The following is a 21,303-nucleotide window of genomic DNA, read 5'->3' as shown; positions in this document are numbered from 1 at the left end:
GCCCCTGGCGTGGCCCAAAAAAAACATTCTTAAAAAAAAAAAAAAAAAGAAACAGTAAATCGAGTAGTCCTCTCCTATCCACAGCTTTACTTTTCTCAATTTCAGTTGCCTGTGATCAACAGTGATCCAAAATAAATGAGTATAGTAAAATAAGAAATTTTGAGGGAGACAGAGACAGACCACATTCACATATTGTTTATTACAGTATATTGCTATAGTTGTTCTATTTTATTATTGTTGTTAATCTCTTACTATGTCTAACTTGTAAGTTAAATTCCATCATAAATATAAATGTATAGAAAAAAACATAGCATATAGGAAATATTCAAAAAGTTCATGGAGGACAGCAGGCAACGTAGTGGTTGGGATGCTGGGTTCCACATGGCTGATTCCATGGTTCAAGTCCCACACCAGTGGCTTGAAAACAACATGACAGGCACGTATGCCCAAAATCCCAAGAGGAGAATGAAGGAGATGGAATGGTAATGTGACCATCCCTCCTGGGGGATGATTTCTCATTTTTTGTCCCTCTTTGTCTCTCTCTCCAGTGAGTACATGTGCCTTATGGCAAAAATCTAAAATAAATAAATAAAAATCATGGAAAATATATACTATGAAAAAATGCATGGATTTCGATTTTTTTTTGCACTAAAATAAACCTATACTTCATTCCCTTTTTCCATGAACTTTTTGAAGTCCCTTTATATGTAGGATATATGTAGGGCTCAGAACTATCCACTCCACAGTTTCAGGCATCCAGAAGGGTGTCTTAGAATACATCACTTGCGGGACCAGCAGTTAGCGTAATGGCTATGTCGCTGGACTCCCACATAGTCGACTGCAGTTTGAGTCCCAGACCTGGTGGCTTAAACTCACGCCAGGCGCATGTGTGCGTGCGTGCCCAAGATCCCGAGAGGAGAATGGAGGAGAAGGGATTGCGGCATGGCCATCCCTCCTGGGGGGTGATTTCTCGCTTTCTGTCTCTCTGTCTCTCTCTGTCTGCCTGGCGAGTGCATGTGCCCTGTAGCAAAAATAAATAAATAAATAAAAAATAAAAAAGAATACATCACTTGCAGATAATAGAAGACTACTGTGAGTATTTTTATTTATTTATTTATTTTTTAATTTTGGTAGAGGGTGCATGTGCTTGCTGGAAGAGAGACAGAGAGAACGTGAGAAAGCAACCCTCCCCCATAAGACATGGTCATGCCACAATTCCTTCTCCCTCATTTCTGTTTTCAGCATTTGGGGCACACACACCTAGTTTGTTGTTGTTGTTCTGTTTGTTTGCTTTTTGAGATATTTTTGCTACAGAGTCTATACACTCACTGGGGAGACAGAAGGAGACAGAGAGACAGAAAATGAAAAAACACCCCCAGCGGGGATGGCCACACTGCAATCCCTTCTCTTACATCCTTCTCAAGGCTTTGGGCCCACACGCACATGCACCTGGCGTGAGTTTCAAGCTGTCAGGTCTGGGACTTGAACCATGGTCAGCCATATGGGAGTCCAGTGCCTTAACTACTACCCCCCCTGCTGCCCCACACCCAGCATGTTTTTCAAGCTACTGGGTAGGACTCAAACCACACAGTTGGACATTTGGGATCCAGCACCACCTTTACCACCAGATCACCAGGCGGCCCTTCTGTAGGTATTTCTATCAAGAGTCAAGCATGGTGCCTGGCACACTGATTCTGATTAGTGGGTTTAGGATTTATAGTTTTGCTTAATCCCCATTTTCCCTTATAACCTTCATGAAGAAAAGGCAACTAGTCCACATGCTATGAGAAGGTGACCTTTAGAGTCCCTCTGCACTTCCTGTTTGGAAGGTAAGAAAGCTCCTAAGATGACCAGTCTTTTCCAACTTCCTCTCATCACGGCCACTACAAGTCTCCAAACCTTGTGAGAACTGGCTGGGCTGGACAATGACAGAATAAGGGGTCAGAAAGACACTGAGGACGAGGTGAGAGCTGCACTGAAGTGACTGAGGTGAGCAGGGAAGGAAGTGAAGCGAGGACAGGGCCTGACACCCAGGGGCTGGGTATCCAGGTGAGGTCAAAGTGCAGACAGTGGGACTAAGGGAGTGGAATAAGTAAAAGAACAGGAGGTTCTCACCAGAGAGGAGGTGTCCAAATGCACCATTTCAGAGGATTCTGAGTGAGGATAAGGTTGAGACTGGAGGCAGGGGCATGAAAGACAACATGCAGGTTGAAAAGTAGAGGAAATCAAGAAATTTAAAGTCCAAAGTATCACACAGGTCATTGATTGGACCAGTGACTCTTCACTAGGGTACCTCTGATCTCAGGGGACATTTGGAAATGTGTGAGAATCTTCTTGGATTTTCTCCTTCACCCTTTTATTCTTTTTTGGTTGTCATAATGTTAGGGGGGTGCCACCTGTACTTGGAGGAGGTCAGATGATGAATAGCCTGTGCAAGGAAGATCATCCAAAATGCCAACAGCACCCTCCGTGAGGAATGCTGGGAAGAAAATTATGCTGGAAGTAGTGACTCCAGTGAAAGCAGCGTGCCTGGCCTAGAGGCTAGCACACCACTGCAGTGAGCAGGAGGGTAAGAGACAGATGGTATAGCTGGATGTAAGACTCAAAGCACAGGTTCAACACATCAGAAGCAGGCACGAAAACCAATAGATGGGGGCCAGCAGGTAGCATGGTCATTAAGGGTGCTGGACTCCAACATGGTCAGTCCACAGTTCAAGTCCCGGACCTGGTGGTTTGCTTTCTCACTTTCCATATCTTTCTCTCTCTCTCTCCCTCTCTCTCTTTCTCTCTCTCCCCACCCCCTCCCTTTCTGGTCAAATATAAATAAAGACATAAAGTTAAAGAAAACAATTCTTAAAAAAAAAAAGAAAGAAAGAAAGAAAAAGAAAAACAACAGATGGGAAACAATGCTGGAAATGTAGAACAGCAACCCTGACTCCTGGCCCCAATATTTCAGGGAACTGTGTGCAGAAAGAGCAGGCAGCCACTATTCAGGGACAGAATACATGTCGAGGGAAGGCCAAGTTTAGTTAAAGACAGGTGGGGCGAAGGAGGGTGAAAAGGGTAAGAATGTAGTGAAGTTTCTCTGCAGAATAGGGAGTTTCCAAGTCCCATTAATCATATCTCAACACTGTCTCATACCCTTCTCTTCCTCCTGCTGCCCCCTCCCCAGCAGCTTTCACTCTGGTTCCCAAGAGAGCCTCATAAATGGTCTCCATGCTATCAATCTGTCAGCTCTCCAATATATTTTTTACACTGTTGCCAGAAGCATCTTTCTAACATACAAGTCTGGTCATGTCACTCGCCCTGCACGAAAACTTCCAATTGCATCACTGTTTATCTAAATAAATCCTAACCTTAGCATAACATTCGAGGCCTTTCACCATTTGGCCCTAACTGAACTCTACCAGTCTCTTCTTTTAATTTCTCTGTGCCAGACTGCTTGCTTTTCTATTCCCTTACTCATGTTCATCTTCCACAGTCTTTTGCTTAAAACCCTTATCTTAAACCTTATTCATTTGCTTCATGTTCAAGTTCACTGCTTCGATTTCACAGGTCTGTTTCTTCTACCACCAGTTTTTTTCTAATTTTCCCTGGAGGTAAAAAACATCACCTAGGTTACTTGTTAAAAACACAAATTCCTGGGCCCCATCCCAGACACATCAAATTGGAATCCTTAAAGGAGGGGTCTGGGAAGTCATACAAGATGGTTTTAAAACATGAACAGAAAAATCTTTGACATTCCTCCTGTCAGAGGGTGGAGTCGAATTCTCCTCTTCCTCAATATGAACCAGGCTTAGTGACTCACTTCTTCTTTTTTTAAACATTTATTTATCTATTTATTTGTTGTGATTTTCAAGCAATTGGGTCCAAGAACCAAACTGCCTTTGGCCGTGTGGGAATCCAGCACCCCAACTACCATGCCACCTGCTGGCCCTAAGTGACTCACTACCTAATGAAAAGAATGTAGCAAAAGTGACAGTGTATGACTTCCAAGACTAGGTCATAAAAAGCAAAGAACTTGTAACTCCCTTCTTCCATTGTTCTCTCTCTCCCTCTCTCTGGACGCTTGCCCTGGGAACACAGCCACCAAGCCAAGAAGTCACATGTACTGGCCACGTGTAGGTGTTCCAACCATGGCCCCAGCTGAGATCCCAGATGACGGCCAACAACAACCACCTGACTTGTGAGTGAATGAGGCTTTAGATGACTACGGCCCCCCAGCCTTTGAGTTACACTGGCTGATGCTGAGCAGAGCAGAGCAGAGTAGAAATAAGCCCTTCCGGGGCTGGAGATTCATAAGCAAAATAAAAATTGTCATCGTTAACAGGACTAGCAGGTTGCACGGTAGTTGAGGAGCTAAACTTTCACATGGCCGACCACGGTTTGAGTCCCAGAACTGGCGGCTTGCTTTCTTACTTCCTCCCTCTCTCTCAATCCGTGTGTCTCTCTGGTCAGATTAAAAAATAATAATAAATAAAATTTAATAAATGTTTTTTAAAATCGGGGCCACCCGGTAGTGTAGTGATTAAGGTGTTAGATGTTGGCCAACTGCATGGTTCGAGTCCCAGATCTGGCAGCCTGAAAATCACACCAGGTATACATGCATGAGTGCACAAAATCCCAAGAGGAGAATAGAGAGGAGATTGTGGGGTGGCCATCACCCTGGAAAGGTGATTTCTCACTTTCTTTCTCTGGCAAGCACATGTGCCCCATAGCAAAGCTGGAAAAAAAAAAAGTTATTTAATTTAAATAGCCAGCTATATGTATATGCATCATATATATAGAGATAGAGACATAGATCATCTCAAGGGCTAGCCCCAACGCCCAGTGTGTAAGGGAACCAGATCCCCTATGGCCTATGGCACAGTTCAAATCCCCGCCCCAGTGGCTTGTAAAACATCCCGGGCACATGTGCATGCGTGGCCAAATCTCAACAAGATGGAAAAATGGAGGAGAAGGGATTACGGCTAGACTTCCCTCTCCCTTTCCCTCTGTCTCCTGTTTTTGCCTAAAGGGTGCAGGCACTAGCATGCACTTGCACCCTTCAGGCAAAAAGCAAACAAAACAACAAAGAAAAACTCATCTCAACTAGAAGATCTTCTTGATTAGCTTCTATTTGTTATGGCTACTCTTTCTCTCCCATTCTCACTCTTATTCTGTATCCAGTTCTTACTCCTATTCATTTAGGATTTGCTAACGTTTTGCTTTATAATTATGTTTTATAATTATCTTTCGTTTGCAACTTTTTCTTTACCCAACTAAAAATTCAAAGATAAAGAACATGTCCTCTGATTATTATCATCCTTGTTCTCCACAGTATTTTGTATAGTGCTTAAAATCCAGTAGGGGGGCCAGGAGGTGGCCTGGTGGTTGAGATGCTGAATGCCACACAGCTGACCACAGTTTTGAGTCCTGGACCCGGCGGCTTGCTTTCTCACTTTCCCTCTCACTCTGTCTCTCTCTGGTCAAATTAAAATATTAATAATCAAAAATAAAATTAAAAATAATTCTTAAAAAATATCCAGTAGCGGGACCAGCAACTCTGTTAATGGCTATGTTGCTGGACTCCCGTGTAGTCGACTGCGGTTTGAGTACCGGACCCGGTGGCTTAAACTCACACCGGGCGCATGTGTATACATTCCCAAGATCCCAAGAGGAGAATGGAGAAGGGATTGCAGTGTGGCCATCCCCCCAAGGGTGCTTACTCGCTTTCTGTCTCTCTGTCTCTCTCTGTCTTTCTGGCGAGCACACGCACCCTATAGCAAAAACCTCTCAAAAAAAAAAAAAAAAAATCCAATAGGGACACAATAAAGCCATTTTACATCAGGTACTTTCTCCACTGATTTCCCTGACAGGTGGTGATGTGTGCTCAAGACAGATGGTCCTTTTGGACCAGGATCAGCACTTACTTGGAGAATATTTCTACAATAGCCGATGACTTATTCTTGTTGACAAGAGAAAGTTCTTTGGCCGTTACTCTCAGTGACAGTGAAGTCCATTGCCGTCTATCAAATGGAGTTGATTCCATCTTGTCTACAGATTCCAAAATACCTATGCAATAAAGAAAGTCAGAACATTAGACATAGGAGAGGATTTTCCAGCAACCAAATATTGGTACAGGGTGGTAGAAGCGAGAAAGCAGAGGGCCCTAAATGAGCAGACAACACTCCTCCACTGGTTCTCCCAAACACTGTGTAACCATGGTCAAATGATTCAGTATCTTTTGGATGTAGTTTCCTGAAAAAGGAGAAGGTCAGACTAGATAATCTCTAAGGTCCCTTCCAGTTCCATCATTTTATGACTGTCCCCACTGTGCAAATATCAGCCGGCCTTTCCCTGAACTTAAATCTGTTCCAAAGTTGCAATTATTGCAAAATGGTCCCCTCTTCTGAATTACATCCCAGGGGAGGCACGATCAGCATCTCAGTAGAGCCTGGTCCAAATTAGGTCCTACCTACATCCAAGTTTCTTTCGGCTGCCCTCTCTCCCCAAGCACTGAAGCACTGGTCTCTGGATGTGGAGGACACTGCATGGCGGAATAAATAGGGCAAGAGCTTTAAGGTGACCCAGATGTGGGTGAAATCATAACTTTGCTGCTTTGAACAAATTTTGTAATCTTTTCAGTCTAAGCTTCTTTGGCTGTAAAATGAGGAGATTTACTTATATTTTTATAGTTTTGTTTTGCTTTGTTGCTATATAAGGCATGTGCACTTGCTATCAAGACAGAGCGAGAAAAATGGAAAGTGAGACGAGAAATCACCCCTCCTCAAAGAGGATGGCCATGCCGCAGTCCCTTCTCCTCTATTCTCTTAGGGTTTCAGGCATTCATGCACACACACCCAGCATGGTTTTCAAGCTGCTGGATCTAGGACTCGAACTGCATAGTCAGTCCTATGGGATACAGCCGCCTTAACCTCTGTATCACCTTCTGGCCCCTGTAGGGTTTTGATATGGATTTTAAAAGCTATTTTAAAGATACTAGGCACTTTAGAGTAGTATTTAAAAAATTTGAGGCCAGCCAGTGGCATGGTAGTTATGGTGGCTGGATCCCACATAGGCAACTGCACAGTTCGAGTTCCACATATGGCAGCTTGAAAAACAACCATGTATGTATATGTACATGCCCAAAATCGAGAGAGGAGAGTGGAGAAGGGACTGCAGTGTGGTCATGCCTCTGGAGGGGGGTGCCTTCTGACTTTCTCTTTCTTCTTGTATCTCTTTAGTGAGCAGATACATCCAACAGCAAATTTTTTTTAAAAATTACTTTATTTAACTTTATTTATTATGTATTTATTTAAATTTGACAAGAGATAGAGAGAGACAGAGAGAGGGAGAGAAAGTGAGAAAGCAAGCCACTGGTTCCAGGACTCAAACTGCGGTCAGCCATGTGGGAGTCCAGTGCTCTTAACCATCATGCCACCTGCTGGCCCCATAAAACTTTTTTTTTTTTAAGTATTTTGGGGCCAGCTGGTGACATGGTGGTTAAGGCAGATGAATCCCTCATAGCTAATTGAACAGTTCAAACTCAGACATGGAAGCTTTAGAAACACACCAGGTGTGGGTGTGTGCATGCCGAAAATCTTGAGAGGAGAATGGAGGAAAAGGGAATAGTGTGTGGCCATCTCCTGGGGATGATTTCTCACACACCACCCCTGCCAATGCCCCACAACCTCTCCACCTACTCCACCCTACCCCACCCTACCCCCATCTTTGGCAAGTGCATGAGCCCTATAGCAAAAAAAAAAAAGTATTTTAAGTACATATGAATATGGGACCAGCAGGTGGCATGGTGGTTAAGGCACTGGACACTCCCACATGGTTGACCACGGTTCGAGTCCTAGACCTGGTGGCTTGCTTTCTCACTTTCCCTCCTCCATCTCTTTCTCTTTGTGTCTCTCTCTGGTCAAATTAAAAAATGAATGAATGAATAAATAAAATTAAATAAATCATTCTTTTAAAAAAGTACATGTGAATATTAGTTCCTATTATTTTAAAGCCTTTTAACAACTGAAAGAAGTATAATTTTTAAATCTAGGAGGTAAAATCTCTAAAATAAAAGTCTTTTTAAAAATATTTTCAAGTCAGAGAATACATATAGCCACACACCCTTGACTCACCTAGTTTCTAACCATCAATCTGGATTGTTGGGTTGTTTTATTCCCGTAATTACCAAAGGAGTTCCAACCTTTGTCCAGAACAGGTGAGATTAGACACGAGTCAGTAGGTTACTTATTTAAAGAGTGAAAAATATAGATTAAGGTACTACCTGCAAGTCTCTTGACAACCACAGAGTCTAACAGACCTGGTAGAACCTATGGTTTGTCAGGTACCCCTTCCAACAGCCTTGACAACACTAGAACCCTGTGTGCTTAAACCAAGCAGCCCGGGAGGCCATTTCACATTAAAAGCCCTGAGATGCAAAGGAAGTGACAAGCAACCTAAAAGACACCTACTTTCCCACATGTAGTACTTGTTCTTCCAAGTAAAGCACGGTCTGAAGACAAGATTAACTTTGTTGCTTTTGTTTATTTATTTGTCTTAATCCTGTGCTGGAAGGCAACACAGTACCCTCTAATGGTAATGAGTTATGGTATTAGAGACAGGTATGTCTAAGTGTGAGCACTGGCCTCATCACTTAAAGCTGAATGTCTTTAACTAAAACTTAGATTTCTCATCCATAATAATGGTACTCATTTCCTGCTACTCTTATGAGGAATAGATAAAGAAGAAAAGACCCTGATATAGAATAAGTAAGCAATAAATGTTATGTTTTTTATATTATCTCTTTTTCCTGGACAAAGTGACCTTAATTCTACACATGTTCTTTGAAATAAACCTAAATTTAACAAATAATATATGATACCTATTTATCTGCTTTCTAGTTTGTAACTGATGAACACACCAAACACTGTCAGCCCTTTCTCAAAGGAGAAAAGATAAAGCAACAAAAAATTCAGCTAATCTTAATCATATAAAACCATAATAATGACCCTTTAAGGCAAGTTTAAAAGATGCTTTGGGGGGGACCAGAAGCTGGCATAATGACCATGTCACTGGACTCCCATGTAGTAGACCGTAGTTCGAGTCCTGGACCCAGTGGCTTAAACTCACGTTGGGCACATGTGCGTGCATGCCCAAGATCCCAAGAGGAGAATGGAGAAGGAATTGCGGCATGGCCATCCCCCCTGGGGGGTGATTTCTCGCTTTCTGTCTCTACGTCTCTCTCTGTCTGGCGAGCGCATGCGCTCTAAAGCAAAAAAAAAAAAAAAAAAACAACTCTCCAAAAAAAAAAGAAGAATTATTTATTTAATTTTATTTATCATTCATTTCTTTTCATTTGACCAGGAAGAGACACACAGAGAGAAAGAGAGTAAGAAAGCAAGTCACCATGTCTGGGACTCAAACCACAGCGGCCATGTGGGAGTGTTCAGCACCTTAACCACCATGCCACCTGCTGGACCCAAAAAGACATTCTTCTAGTAGGAGTCAGGAGTAGACATAGAATTAAAAAAAAAAAAAAAAAAAAAAAAAGAAAGAAAAGATATTATTAGGTACAATTATGCTTCCAATGTAGGTGAGCAAGTCACCATGTCTGGGACTCAAACCACAGCGGCCATGTGGGAGTGTTCAGCACCTTAACCACCATGCCACCTGCTGGACCCAAAAAGACATTCTTCTAGTAGGAGTCAGGAGTAGACATAGAATTAAAAAAAAAAAAAAAAAAAAAAAAAGAAAGAAAAGATATTATTAGGTACAATTATGCTTCCAATGTAGGTGTGGATGTAAATATGGTCAATTTTTTTTTTTTGAGGTTTTTGCTAAAGGGAGTGTGCACTCACCAGAAAGATAAGAGACAGAAAGCAAGAAATCGTCCCCCCGGGGGATGGCTACACCACAATCCCTTCTCCATTCTTCTCTCAGGATTTTGGGCATGCACACACATACACCCAGTGTGAATTTAAGCCACCGGGTTCAGGACTCAAACCGCAGTCAACTACATGGGAGTCCAGCAACATAGCCATTATGCCAACTGCTGGTCCCAATACTGTCAATTTTTCTACAGCGATCAATTCTGGATCAAAGGGGAAAAAATAAACAGGATGCATTCTCAAATCTGTTCATAACAAAGGAAAAAGCATTATTTCAGGAGTGAGTATGGTAAAGAAAAAGAAGTTAATTCCCAGGTATAAATCTATAGTTTTAATTACTCTCAGCTAGAAAACAAAAGAAGGTCAGAACATCTAAGGCCAGAAAAGTGCACCTTACACTGAAGGAATACAGTGGCTCTGAACCTGACACATTTCTGTTGGCAGAATCATACTGTTATTTCTCGGCAGTGTGACATGTACCTAATGAAACAGGCAAAGGTTAAAGTCACCACATGCTTTTGTTTGTTTGTTTGTTTGTTTTAAGAGTTATGTTATTTAACTTTATTTATCCACTTATTTATTTTAATTTGACCAGAAAGTGATAGTGAGAGAGAGAGAGAGCATGCAAAAGCAAGTCACCACATCCGGGACTCGAACTGCAGTCGGCCAAGTGGGAGTCCAGCGCCCTTAGCCACCATACCACCTGCTGGTCCCACCACATAACTGCTTCCTACAAGATGCAGGGAGAAGCTCCTGCTCAGGTGGAGAAGCGCAAGGCAGAGGTGTGCAGGGCAGTGAGTGGCCTAGGCATGCAGCACCTGATTTTCTGCCTTGATAGAAGAGAAAGAAAAAGACATAGGATTGACATGGGACCTTCAGAAGGGGCAGATTTTCAACAAAGTGAGGGAAAGAAGGGGAAAATAATCTTGGCTAGGAGGAACTGCATTATCACCTTTAGGGAGTGAGACTCTAGGTGCCAGAGAAGTTGAAGATATGGGAGGAAAAGAAAGAATAGGGCTAGACTGGGAAGAGCCTTGAAAACTATGCTAACATTGGACTATATTCCAAGAGTGGATGAATTAATCTGTAAGGAAGGAGGGATGAGGTCTAGTCTGTGTTTTTCCCTTTTTTTTTTTTTTTTCTTCAGTTTTTGCCATAAGGCATGTGCACTTGCTGGAGAGAGGCAGAGAGAGGCGGGGGCGGGGGGATCACCGTGTAGGAGGATGGCCATGCCAAAATCCCTTCCTTCCACTCTCCTTTTGGGATTTTTGGGTACACATGCACACGTGCCTGACATGTTTTTCAAGCCACCAGGTCTGAGACTCAAATTACTCAGTTGGTTATGTGGGACCCAGCTGCCTTAACCACCCCTCCACTGGCTGGCCCCAAGGTCTGGTCTTAACATTTTCTTTAAAATAATTTTTGCTATAAGACATGTGTGCTCACTGGAGAAAGACAAAAGAGAGAGAGAAAGTGAGAAATCACCCACCAGGAGAAATGGCCATGCTGTAATCTCTTTTCCTTCATTCTGCTAGGACCAGGACATGAACCACGCAGTGGGATCCAGCCACCTTAACCACCACGTCATCAGCTGCCCCTCCCCTCAGTCTAGTCTTAATGTACTATTTCTTAGAACATACATAACCTTTATAACCAACACACACACACACACACACAACACAAACAAAAATCCTACTACCGCCTCAATATCCGCATTTGTAAGATAAGAGCTCTGTAGTGGGGCTGGGTAGTGGCACATTGGTAACACAACTGGACGCATTTAGGAGAGGTCCTGAGTTCACACACTGGGAACTCCCTGAGCACACTGGGTCTACACGCGCATGCCTACAAGGCTGGCTGAGACTGGGGTGGATCACGTTGTGAGGACCTTGTTGGGGTACCCCCTTTCTCTCACGGATGAGATAAATAAATAAACTTAAAAGAAAGAGAGAGAGAGTGTTCTGGGCCAGTTAGTGGTGTGGAGGTTAAGGCAGCTGTATCCCACTTGGCTGATGACTGAGTACCAGACCCAATGGCTTGAAAAACACAAGGCACACATGCAAGCCCAAGATCTGGAAAAGAAAATGGAGAAGAGATTACAGTGTTACTGTCCTCCATGGAGGGCAGTGTTTTCTCACTTTTTCTCTCTTCAATGAGGGCAACTGGGTGCCCCCTAGCAAAATTAAAAAAAAAAAACAACGAAAAGAGCTCTGTAATGGATTACTCACAGTGTCTATGGGGAAACACAGAAAGTTTCTGAAAGAAAAAAAAAAACAGGCAACAAAAAGAACATCATATTTAAAAATATTAATCTGCAGCAGTATGTAACTCACTGAAAGGAGCAAAGACTAAAGACTAGTCAAGAAAAACTAAGTTGAGAGGTAATTAAGGTCTAAATTAGGGAAAGGTGAGAAGAGAGAACTGACTGTTCTTAGAATAAAATGGATTTAGGATAGGAGAAGGAATCAAAGTTGGCCTCATCAAAACTGAGTGAGAAGGTTGCTGATGCCATTAACTGAGAGCAAATATAGAAAAAAAGAGGGAGAATGGTAAGTTCCATTTTACACATGCTGAGACACAGGTCAGCAAGAAAAACCCAAGCAATAGACAACAGGAACTATAGATTCAAATGCCGGAAATCAGACTCACAGAAGGAAACAATATTTGAAATCCCTACCCTGTGACAAGCACGTATCTCTTCACAGCAACTCCACAAGATCGTTTTATTATATTTATGATGAAGAAACTGAGATTCAGATTTATTAACTAACTTAGCACACTGCTGCTCCTCAAAGCTGAGGCCATACAGGAAGGTACAAGGTTCACAGGTCACACCCCCAAGATCTCGCTGGGCATGCAGGTGCACACATGAGATTGTGTGGTGAAGACCCTGTTAGGGGTACCTTTCTCTCGCTCTCTCCATCTCACTTTCTCTCTGTCCACTTCTCTCATGAAAGAAATAAATGAACTTAAAAAGATAGATAAAAAAGAAAAGTAACACCCATAATCTCCTGACTCTCTTCTGGGTGTTCTTAGGGGGAAATATAAAGGGGAGGGTGGGGGGCGGCTGTGATGTGGAGATTAAAGCAGCTGGATCCCACATGGCAGATCTCGATTCAAGTCTCAGAACAGTGGCTTGAAAAATACACTGGGTGCAAGTGCACACATGCCCGAATTCCAATAGGAGGGAGAAAGGGAGAGACTGTGAAGGGGGATGCTTTTTTACTTTATCTCTCCCCCACCTACACGCTCCCCTGGGAAGCGCATGCCCTCAGGCGAAGGGGAAGAAAGGAAGAATGAAACCAAGAAACCAAATATCCTTTTTTACAGTGAAGGTACTGAGCCACATAAAGGTCCAATAATTTTCCCCAAATGAACAGCTCATTAGTGTTGGAGTTACAGTGCTAACACCCAATTCCTTTACCAAGCCAGGTAGCTTGAGGTGGGCCAGCGAAAATGTCCTAGGGTAAACTGTGGCCTGCAGATAAAGATCTCTGGAACAAAGGCCCTTGAAAAGTGTAAGGGTTGGGCAGTGACTCACTGGGAAATCTGGCCCCAGGTATCTGCTTCCTCAAGCTATTAGGGTGAGGCTGCAGCTGCTCCAGGAAACCTGTTCCAATAAATTCATTTATAGACTCACCTGACCAAGAGATTTGTCTCTCAGAAACCAGGCTGGGACAAAAGCAAAAGAGCTGTCACCACGATCAGCCTTCCCTATGGCCACAAAGCCAATCCTGTCCTTACAAATTTAATTTCGGTTGCCTTTCTCTCTTTTTTGATCCTAAGATTGTTTCTTGTGCTAGCAGCATAGCTGCCTGAATACAGTCTCAACAAATCAGAAACAACAAAGTACACAATCTTTAAAACTCACTAATTAAGGGACCAGCAGATGGTGTAATGGTTACATCACTGGACTCCGACATAGTTGACTGTGGTTCGAGTCCTGGGCCTGGAGGTTTAAAACTCACACCAGGTGCCTGTGTATGCATGCCCCAAATCCCAAAAGAACAAAAGAGAAGGAATTATGACATGGTCATCCCCCCACAGGCGGTGGTTTCTCACTTTCTGTCTCTGTCTTTGTCATCTCTGATGAGCTCATGTACCCTAGAGTAAAATTCATTCTCTCTAAAAAAAAGAAAGAAAAAAAACCCCTCACTAATTAAGAGAAAATGATACACTTTTTTTGAGAAATTAGATTATAAAGGAGACCAGCAGGTGGTGTGGTGGCTGGGGCACTGGGCTCCCACATGGCTGACCATGGTTCAAGTTCTGGACCTGGCAGTTTGCTTTTTCATTTTCCCTCTCTCTCTCTGTCTCTCCCTGATCAAATTTAAAATAATAATAATAATTAAATTAAATAACTCTTCAAAAAAATTAGGTTGTAGCACATAGAGTTGGCTACCAAGGACTCTTCCCAATTTGAATGTCAATGAATCAAAAGTCACAACTAAGTAAAAAGACCAAAAAAAAAAAAAACCCAAAAAAAAAAACAACACTTTAACGTTCGAAGGAAAATTTTACATAAAATATTAAATTTATAGAAGCCCATTGGTTTGGACTGAGCTCATGCACTAAGTCCAACAGACCAAACCAAAATGGAGTCAAACATGCTAAATTTCCACATCACCACTAAAACAGTTGACATGATCTGAGAAATTAAGAGAATGAGATAATAGCCAAACCCTCAAAAGAAGCTAGTTTTAGCTGCTATGATAAGGAAATCCCCTATGATTTAACCTTCACAAGAAAAGTAACTTTGGAACAACCAATCTACTTTCTGTTTTGTTTCTGCTTTCCTTACCCTTTTTCCTGTCTATAAAGTCACCCTTTTCTGTTCAGTTTACAAGAACACTCATTCTACCAGAGAAGGCCAGGAGAAGCTTGTTTAGAACCACGAGGAGCTCCACAGCTGAAGCATGCAGCTTTGCTTTGCCTCCTTTATAAAAGAATGAGCACAGAAGGGCTCAGGGCCTCAGGCGTTCAGCAGAGAAGCTGGGTCTGCCTGATCCCTGCTTTTCTCTATCTGTCCTTTCTCAATCCACAGCCCTTTCCCCTCAGGGTACCCTATCTCTCTACCCTTGGGCAGGGTCAATTTTGGGCACACACATACATGTGCCTGGGAGAATTTTCAGGGTGCCAAGTCTAGGGCTCGAACTGCACAGCTGGCCATGTAGGATCCAGTGCCTTACCTTCTTTTTCTCGTCTTTTATTGCCCTGAAATTCTTGAAGACCATTAGTCAGGCATTACATGCAATATTCTTCACCTTGGGTTTCTCCAATAAAAAGAATCACTGGTAATAAACACCTTGTAGTTGCTGTGCCCCAGCCCTGGTATCAACCACTTCTCCAAGAAGTCCTATTTCCTTTCACTGAAGAAACCAAGATTTGGGCCCTAGGTATGCTCACTGCTGCTGAGATAGCACTGCTTCTAGGCTCTCAGTGGCCAGAACGAGGAAATACACATATGTACGGTAACCTATGTATGCACACCATTACACGTTAATCTCTACATCTATCTGTAAGTATGTTTCTTAAAACTTTGCCAGAGGGTGCACATGCCCACCCAAGAGAGAGAAAGAGAGACAGAGAAAATGAGAAAGCACTCTACCCCCTCCATGGCCATATCACAATCCCCTCTCCTCCACCTCTCCTTCCTGTTTAGACCTTCGGTGCACATGCACACACACATGCACCTGGTGTGTTTCCCAAGCTACTGAGTCTGGGACTTGAACTGTACAGTCAGCCATGTGGTATCCAGCCACCTCAACCACCAGGCCAAAAGCTGCCATGGTATTTTATAAACTAAATTCATTTTGGTATTTCTGACTCTAATCCAGTATCACAAGCTTCATTCTAGTACTGCCTCTGCTTGTTTCTAACTTACTTCTTGAGAGTAAAAAGCCTCGTTCCACAGAACTTTGTTGCTTTTCTAAAGGAAAAAAGGTTTTTGCCATAGGAAACATGTGCACTGCAGAAAGAGAGACAGTGAGAGGGAAAGTGAGAAATAGCACCCCCATGGGGCATGGCCATGCCTCAATCCCTTTTCCTCCATTCTTCTCCTGGGATCCTTTTTTTTTAAAAAAAAAAAAAAAAAGAATTTTTTTAATTTTGTTTATTTATCATTTACTTTAATTTGACCAGAGAGAGAGAGAAAGTGAGACAGTAAGCCGCCAGGTCCACGACTCCAGCTGCAATCGGCCATGTGTGGTAGTCCAGCACCCTTAACCACCATGCCACCTGCTGGTCCCTCTCCTGGGATCTTGCAACCCCTTCTCCTCCATTCTCTTCCTAGAATCTTGGGCACGCACACACACACTTCCAGTGTGATTTTCAAGCCACCATGTCCCACAGTGGGCCATGTGGGAGTCCATCAACGTAAACACTACGCCATCTGCTGGATCTGTCCCACAGAACTTTGACTTCTGAAAAGAGATCTAGAATCTTTAAAATTATGCCACTTCCAGTTTCTTCTCCCCTGATACACTATATATATTTTTAAGAGAGACAGATGGACTCAATGCTGCAATCCTCTAGCCTCCATTGGTTTTTGCCACAGGGCAAGCGTCACTATGCCCACACCATATATTGTTTTAAGAATTATTTAATTAATTTATTTAAAAATTTTTGCTATAGGCCATGTGTGTTCACCACAGAGAGACATAGAGAGAAGAAAATGAGAGAGCAAGACTGTAGGTCCAAGACTCAAACCATATGGGAGTCCAGCGCCTTAACCACCACACCACCTGCTGGCACCAATCCATCATATATGCTTTTCATTCCACTGGAATGTTATCTCCTACTCAATCTATTCATCTTTAAGAACTCAACTGAAAGACTAACTCTGCAAAAGAACCCTTTCCTGAACTGCTCTTGCCCTAGTCCCAATCAACATACGTCATTTCCCTATATCCTCATAATTTTCTAAATCTTACTACGTAGAAATATTCTTGAGGTCAGAGAACAGATCTCCCTTGCTTCTTGCCCTTCTAACATATAGGTTATTACTTGCTAAATAAAAAGAACTCAACAAATATGCCTCTAACGAAATTGGACAAAGCTTTGAATTTTATCAGAAACACAATTGGTACAGAAAATGAATGCCTATCATGCAAGCCTAGTTGTTGAGAAAGTACATAACACTTTCAGAGCTGTGAATTATTCAGTAATTTTAGCTTATTCAAACTCTGATACAAACTCAGGTGATTATGGAACCACTAAATAACTTCAACTGCTATACATAAAAGATTCACAACTCTGCTTTTCAGAAACATGATGATGTAGACAAGTCTGTAGGCATGTTAGAATAATCACTGCTACTGTTCTTGAAAGAGCTTAGGCCAGGTATCTGCAGAAACATGTATCTAGACAATAGGACAATTGTAACATTGACAAAATTGCCAGGTGTCAACCACAATGCAGATGTCTTCATCAGGACAGAGTCACTTTGACAACATGTGATCTCTTTTCTAATCTCCTTTTAGGGGTATTCTGTGCCTTTAAGAGCACTAAGATCTAGTGTGAGAGCAACAAAAAGAGAGTTGTGTAGCTCAGAAGCAATTTCACTTCTGGAAATTGCTTACCAAAGAATCATAGAATAAGGGTAAGCTTACAGAGCAACTTTGTCTAGATGTTTGTAAATGTTCACCCTTTCTGATTCACACTTCACTACTCCAGAGACACAATAAGAAGAAAAGCAAACACCTGCAAATACAATCTTCCCTCTTTGTCCACATGTCAGGGAAAAAAATGTCAGGACAGTCCAGAGTCTTCAACTTTCTCAGAATCTCACTTCATCTCCATCTCTGACTTTGCCCCCTCCACCTAAAGACATGATCACATTTCTGATATACATGTATATATATGTATATATGTAAACCTGACACACATACATATAAAGAGACTTCCAAAAGTTCATGAAGAGCCAGGAAGTGGTGTGGTGGTTAAGGTGCTTGACTCCCACACGGCCAACCGCGATTCAAATCCAGACCTGGCAGCTTGCTCTCTCACTTCCCCCCACCCCACCCCCCGTCTCTTTCTGGTGAGTGCACATGCCCCATGGCAAATTAAAAAACAAGAATGATAATTAAAATTAAATAAGTAATTCTTTGTTTTAAAGAATTATTTTATATAACTTTATTTATTATTAATATCATTATTGTTTTTCAGTTTGATCAGAGAGAGACAAAGAGAGAGAGAGAGAGGAAGTGAGAAAGCAAGCCACCAGGTCCGAGACTTGAACCGTGGTCGGCCATGTGGGAGTCCAGTGCCTTTAACTACCACGCCACTTGCCGGTCCCTAAATAAGTAATTCTTAAAAAAAAAAAAAAAATTGTTGGGACCAGCAGGTAGCATGGTGATTAAAGTGCTGGATACTCCCACATGGCTGACCATGGTTCAAGTCTTGGATCTGATGGCTTACTTTCTCGCTTTCCCTCTCTCCCTCTCTCTGTATCTCTCTCTGGTCAAATTAAAATAAATGAATTAATAAATAAAATTAAATAAATAACTCTTTTCTTTTTTGAAGAGGTTTTTAATATAGGGCATGTGTGCTTGACAGAAAGATAGAAAGAGAGAAATCACCCCTCAGGGGGGATAGCCACGCCCCAATCCCTTCTCCTCCATTCTCCTCTCGGGATCTTGGGCACGCACGCACACGCGCCCGGTGTGAGTTTAAGCCACCGGGTCCGGGATGCGAACCGCGGTCGACTACGTGGGAGTCCAGCGACATAGCCACTACGCTAACTGCTGGTCCCTTAAATAAATAATTCTAAAAAAAAAAGAAATTGTCAAAAAGTTTGTAAAAAAAAATGGGATTAAAGTATGAGTTGATATTTGTGGGGAAAAAATCCATGCATAGTTTTTTTGTAATATGTATTTTCCATGAATTTTCTGATGACTCCCCCCCATGTATGAAGTTTTTTTTAATCCTTTCTTCTCAAGTCTTTCTTCCTTTCATACTACTGTCTCACCTCATACCTACTGTCAGAGCCAAACCACAGTCTCCACTACTCACACTTTCCACTTCCTCATCTTCCATCCATCCCTCTACCCATTTGGGTCTGGCTTCCACTCCTGCTATCCTACCAAATTTTTCTCCTGAAGATCTCTTATCGTTAAACCCAAGGACCCTCTCTCAGTTTCTATTGCTGTTACCATTTGATTAATTCCTCAATTTCAAAATAGCATTTTCTCTTGTTTCTTTCTTAAGTGAAACCCTCCTAATTCCATTCCTATCTTTCCAACCATTCTTTTTTTTTTTTTTTTTTTTTTTTTTTTTGGGTTTTTTTTTTTTTTTATTGTTGCCAGAGCGACAGAGAGACAGAAAGCAAGAAATCACCGCCCCCCCCCCCAAGGGGGATGGCCACACCACAGTCCCTTCTCCTTCATTCTCCTCTTGGGACCTTGGGCACGCATACACACGTGCCTGGCATGAGTTTAAGCCACCAGGGGGACTCGAACCTCAGTCAACTAAATGGGAGGCCAGTGACAGCCATTACACTAACTGCTGGTCCCTTTCCAACCATTCTCAGTTTTCTTACTGATTCCTCTTTGGCTCCCTCTACTCAACCTCGTTCCCAGGCATTACTCAAGGGCCAGTTTCTCTGCTCTCTCTGAGCAAGCTAACCTATTCTCAAGTCTTCCAGTCCCTTATAGTGGATGATTCTCACAGCTAAATCTTAAGCCCTAAACTCCCTTACTGCCAGTCCCAGAATTTGCACTGCATGCTAGCCAGTTTTACAAGTCCCATGAACACACAACGCAGCACAGCCCAGGTCACAGCGTTATCTACTGAGAGGGTGATCTACTCTTAACTTTCATCCCTCACATTAAATTTACTCAACCACAAGTAATTTTTTTTCCAGAGTGGGCATATGAATTTTTGTTTGCATCAAACAAAATAATATAACAAAGAATGTAGTAGATGAAACAAAATGTACACAATATTTGAAGTTAAAAGAGGACATCAGACTTATAGGTTCTCTGTTTCTTACTAATTGTGGTGACTGTAAAATCTCAGCATGGTACCTGATGCATGAGGGGTACTCAAGTATTTGTTAATGAAGGGAGAGATCCCAGGCATCTAAAATGATGTGTTGGAGTCAGCTATTTTTATAGAATAGCACTTTGGGGAAAGAAAATGAAACAACATAGCAGGTTGTGTTTGTTTCTTCCAAAATAAATCATTCCAAATTAGGGGAAATCAGTGGAAACAGCCACCAATAAAAAGTCTCTGCTACTTAAGCAGAACAAGATTGAACCCCATCAACAAAGTGTATTTCAGTTAACTCTCTTTTCTGATGTAATTCAAGTGTTTTCTCACAAATGCTAATGAATAATTATTTGGCTGCACAGGTAACAAAGCCAAGTAGTAATTTTAGAAACCAAGAGGAAATTTTTTAAAAAATAATTATTTAACTTTCTTTTCTCTTTCTTTCTTTCTTTTTCTTTCCTTCCTTCTTTCTCTCTCTCTCTCTCTCTTTCTCCCTCCCTCCCTCTTTTTCCCTCTCTCTCTTTCTGTTTGTCTTTCAGAGGGGGACAGAGTGTGTGAGAGAGAGAGAAAGGGAAAGTGAGAAAGCAAGCCTCCAGGTCTGGGACTCGAAGTGCGGTCAGCCATGTGTGAGTCCAGTGCCCTTAACCACTTGCTGGCCCCTAATTTGTTATTATTTTTTAATTTGACCAGAGAGAGAAAGCCCCTTCAAAAGAAAAAAAAAATTTTGGGGGGAGGAAGATTTTCGCTATAGGACACATGTGCTCGCCAGAAAGACAGAGGGAGAGAGAGAGACAGTGAGAAATCATCCCCCAGGTGGGATGGCCATGCCATAATCCCTTCTCCTCCATTCTCCCCTCGGGATCTTAGGCATGCATGCACACACACCCAATGTGAGTTTAAGCCACCAGGTCCAGGACTCGAACCGCAGTCAACCACATGGGAGTCCAGCGACATAGCCATTACACCAACTGCTGGTGCCTCAAAAGGAAATTTTTAAAAAGAATTATTTAATTTTATTTATTGATGATGATGACGATGATGATCATTTGCTATAGGGCACATGTGCTCTCTGGAGACAGAGAGAGAGGAAAGAAAGTGAGAAAGCAAGTCACTAGGCCTCAGACTCAAGCTGCAGTTGGCCTAGTAGGAGTCAAGTGCCTCAACCATAAACCAAAAAGAAATTAAGATGAGAAATAAGAGGCCAACGGGTGGTCTGGTGGTTAAGGTGCTAGACTTGTACATGGCTGACCGAGGTCTGAGTGTTAGACCCAGCAGCTTGAAAATGACAAGGGGCGTGTGTGTGTGTGTGTGTGTGTGCATGTGTGCCCAAGATCCTGAGAGGAGAAAGAAGGAGAAGGGATTGTGGCATGGCCATCCCCCTGGAGGGTGATTTCTTGCTTTCTGTCTCTCTCTGTCTCTGTCTCTCTCTCTGGTGAGTGCA

At 42.4% G+C, this 21,303-nt stretch overlaps 1 protein-coding gene across 3 annotated transcripts in view; it reads right to left on the bottom strand.

Annotated features, from left to right (window-relative positions):
• The window catches only part of LIMA1 (LIM domain and actin binding 1), a 118,177-nt gene that overhangs the window by 62,629 nt on the left and 34,245 nt on the right, over positions 1-21,303 (bottom strand). For 2 of the 3 annotated variants that reach the window (XM_006168173.3, XM_006168176.3), the window contains exon 2: positions 5,913-6,054. In XM_006168173.3, coding sequence (XP_006168235.1) covers positions 5,913-6,031 — 119 coding nt within the window. In that variant the 5' untranslated portion in view covers positions 6,032-6,054. Of the gene's footprint in view, positions 1-5,912; positions 6,055-8,120; positions 8,141-21,303 lie in introns of those variants that run through there. The other variant, XM_006168174.3, reaches the window with a different exon arrangement.

This window comes from Tupaia chinensis, unplaced genomic scaffold, assembly GCF_000334495.1.
Source record: "Tupaia chinensis unplaced genomic scaffold, TupChi_1.0 Scaffold145652_1, whole genome shotgun sequence".
NCBI classification, from domain to species: domain Eukaryota; kingdom Metazoa; phylum Chordata; class Mammalia; order Scandentia; family Tupaiidae; genus Tupaia; species Tupaia belangeri.
This window is presented reverse-complemented; position numbering and strand designations above follow the sequence as displayed.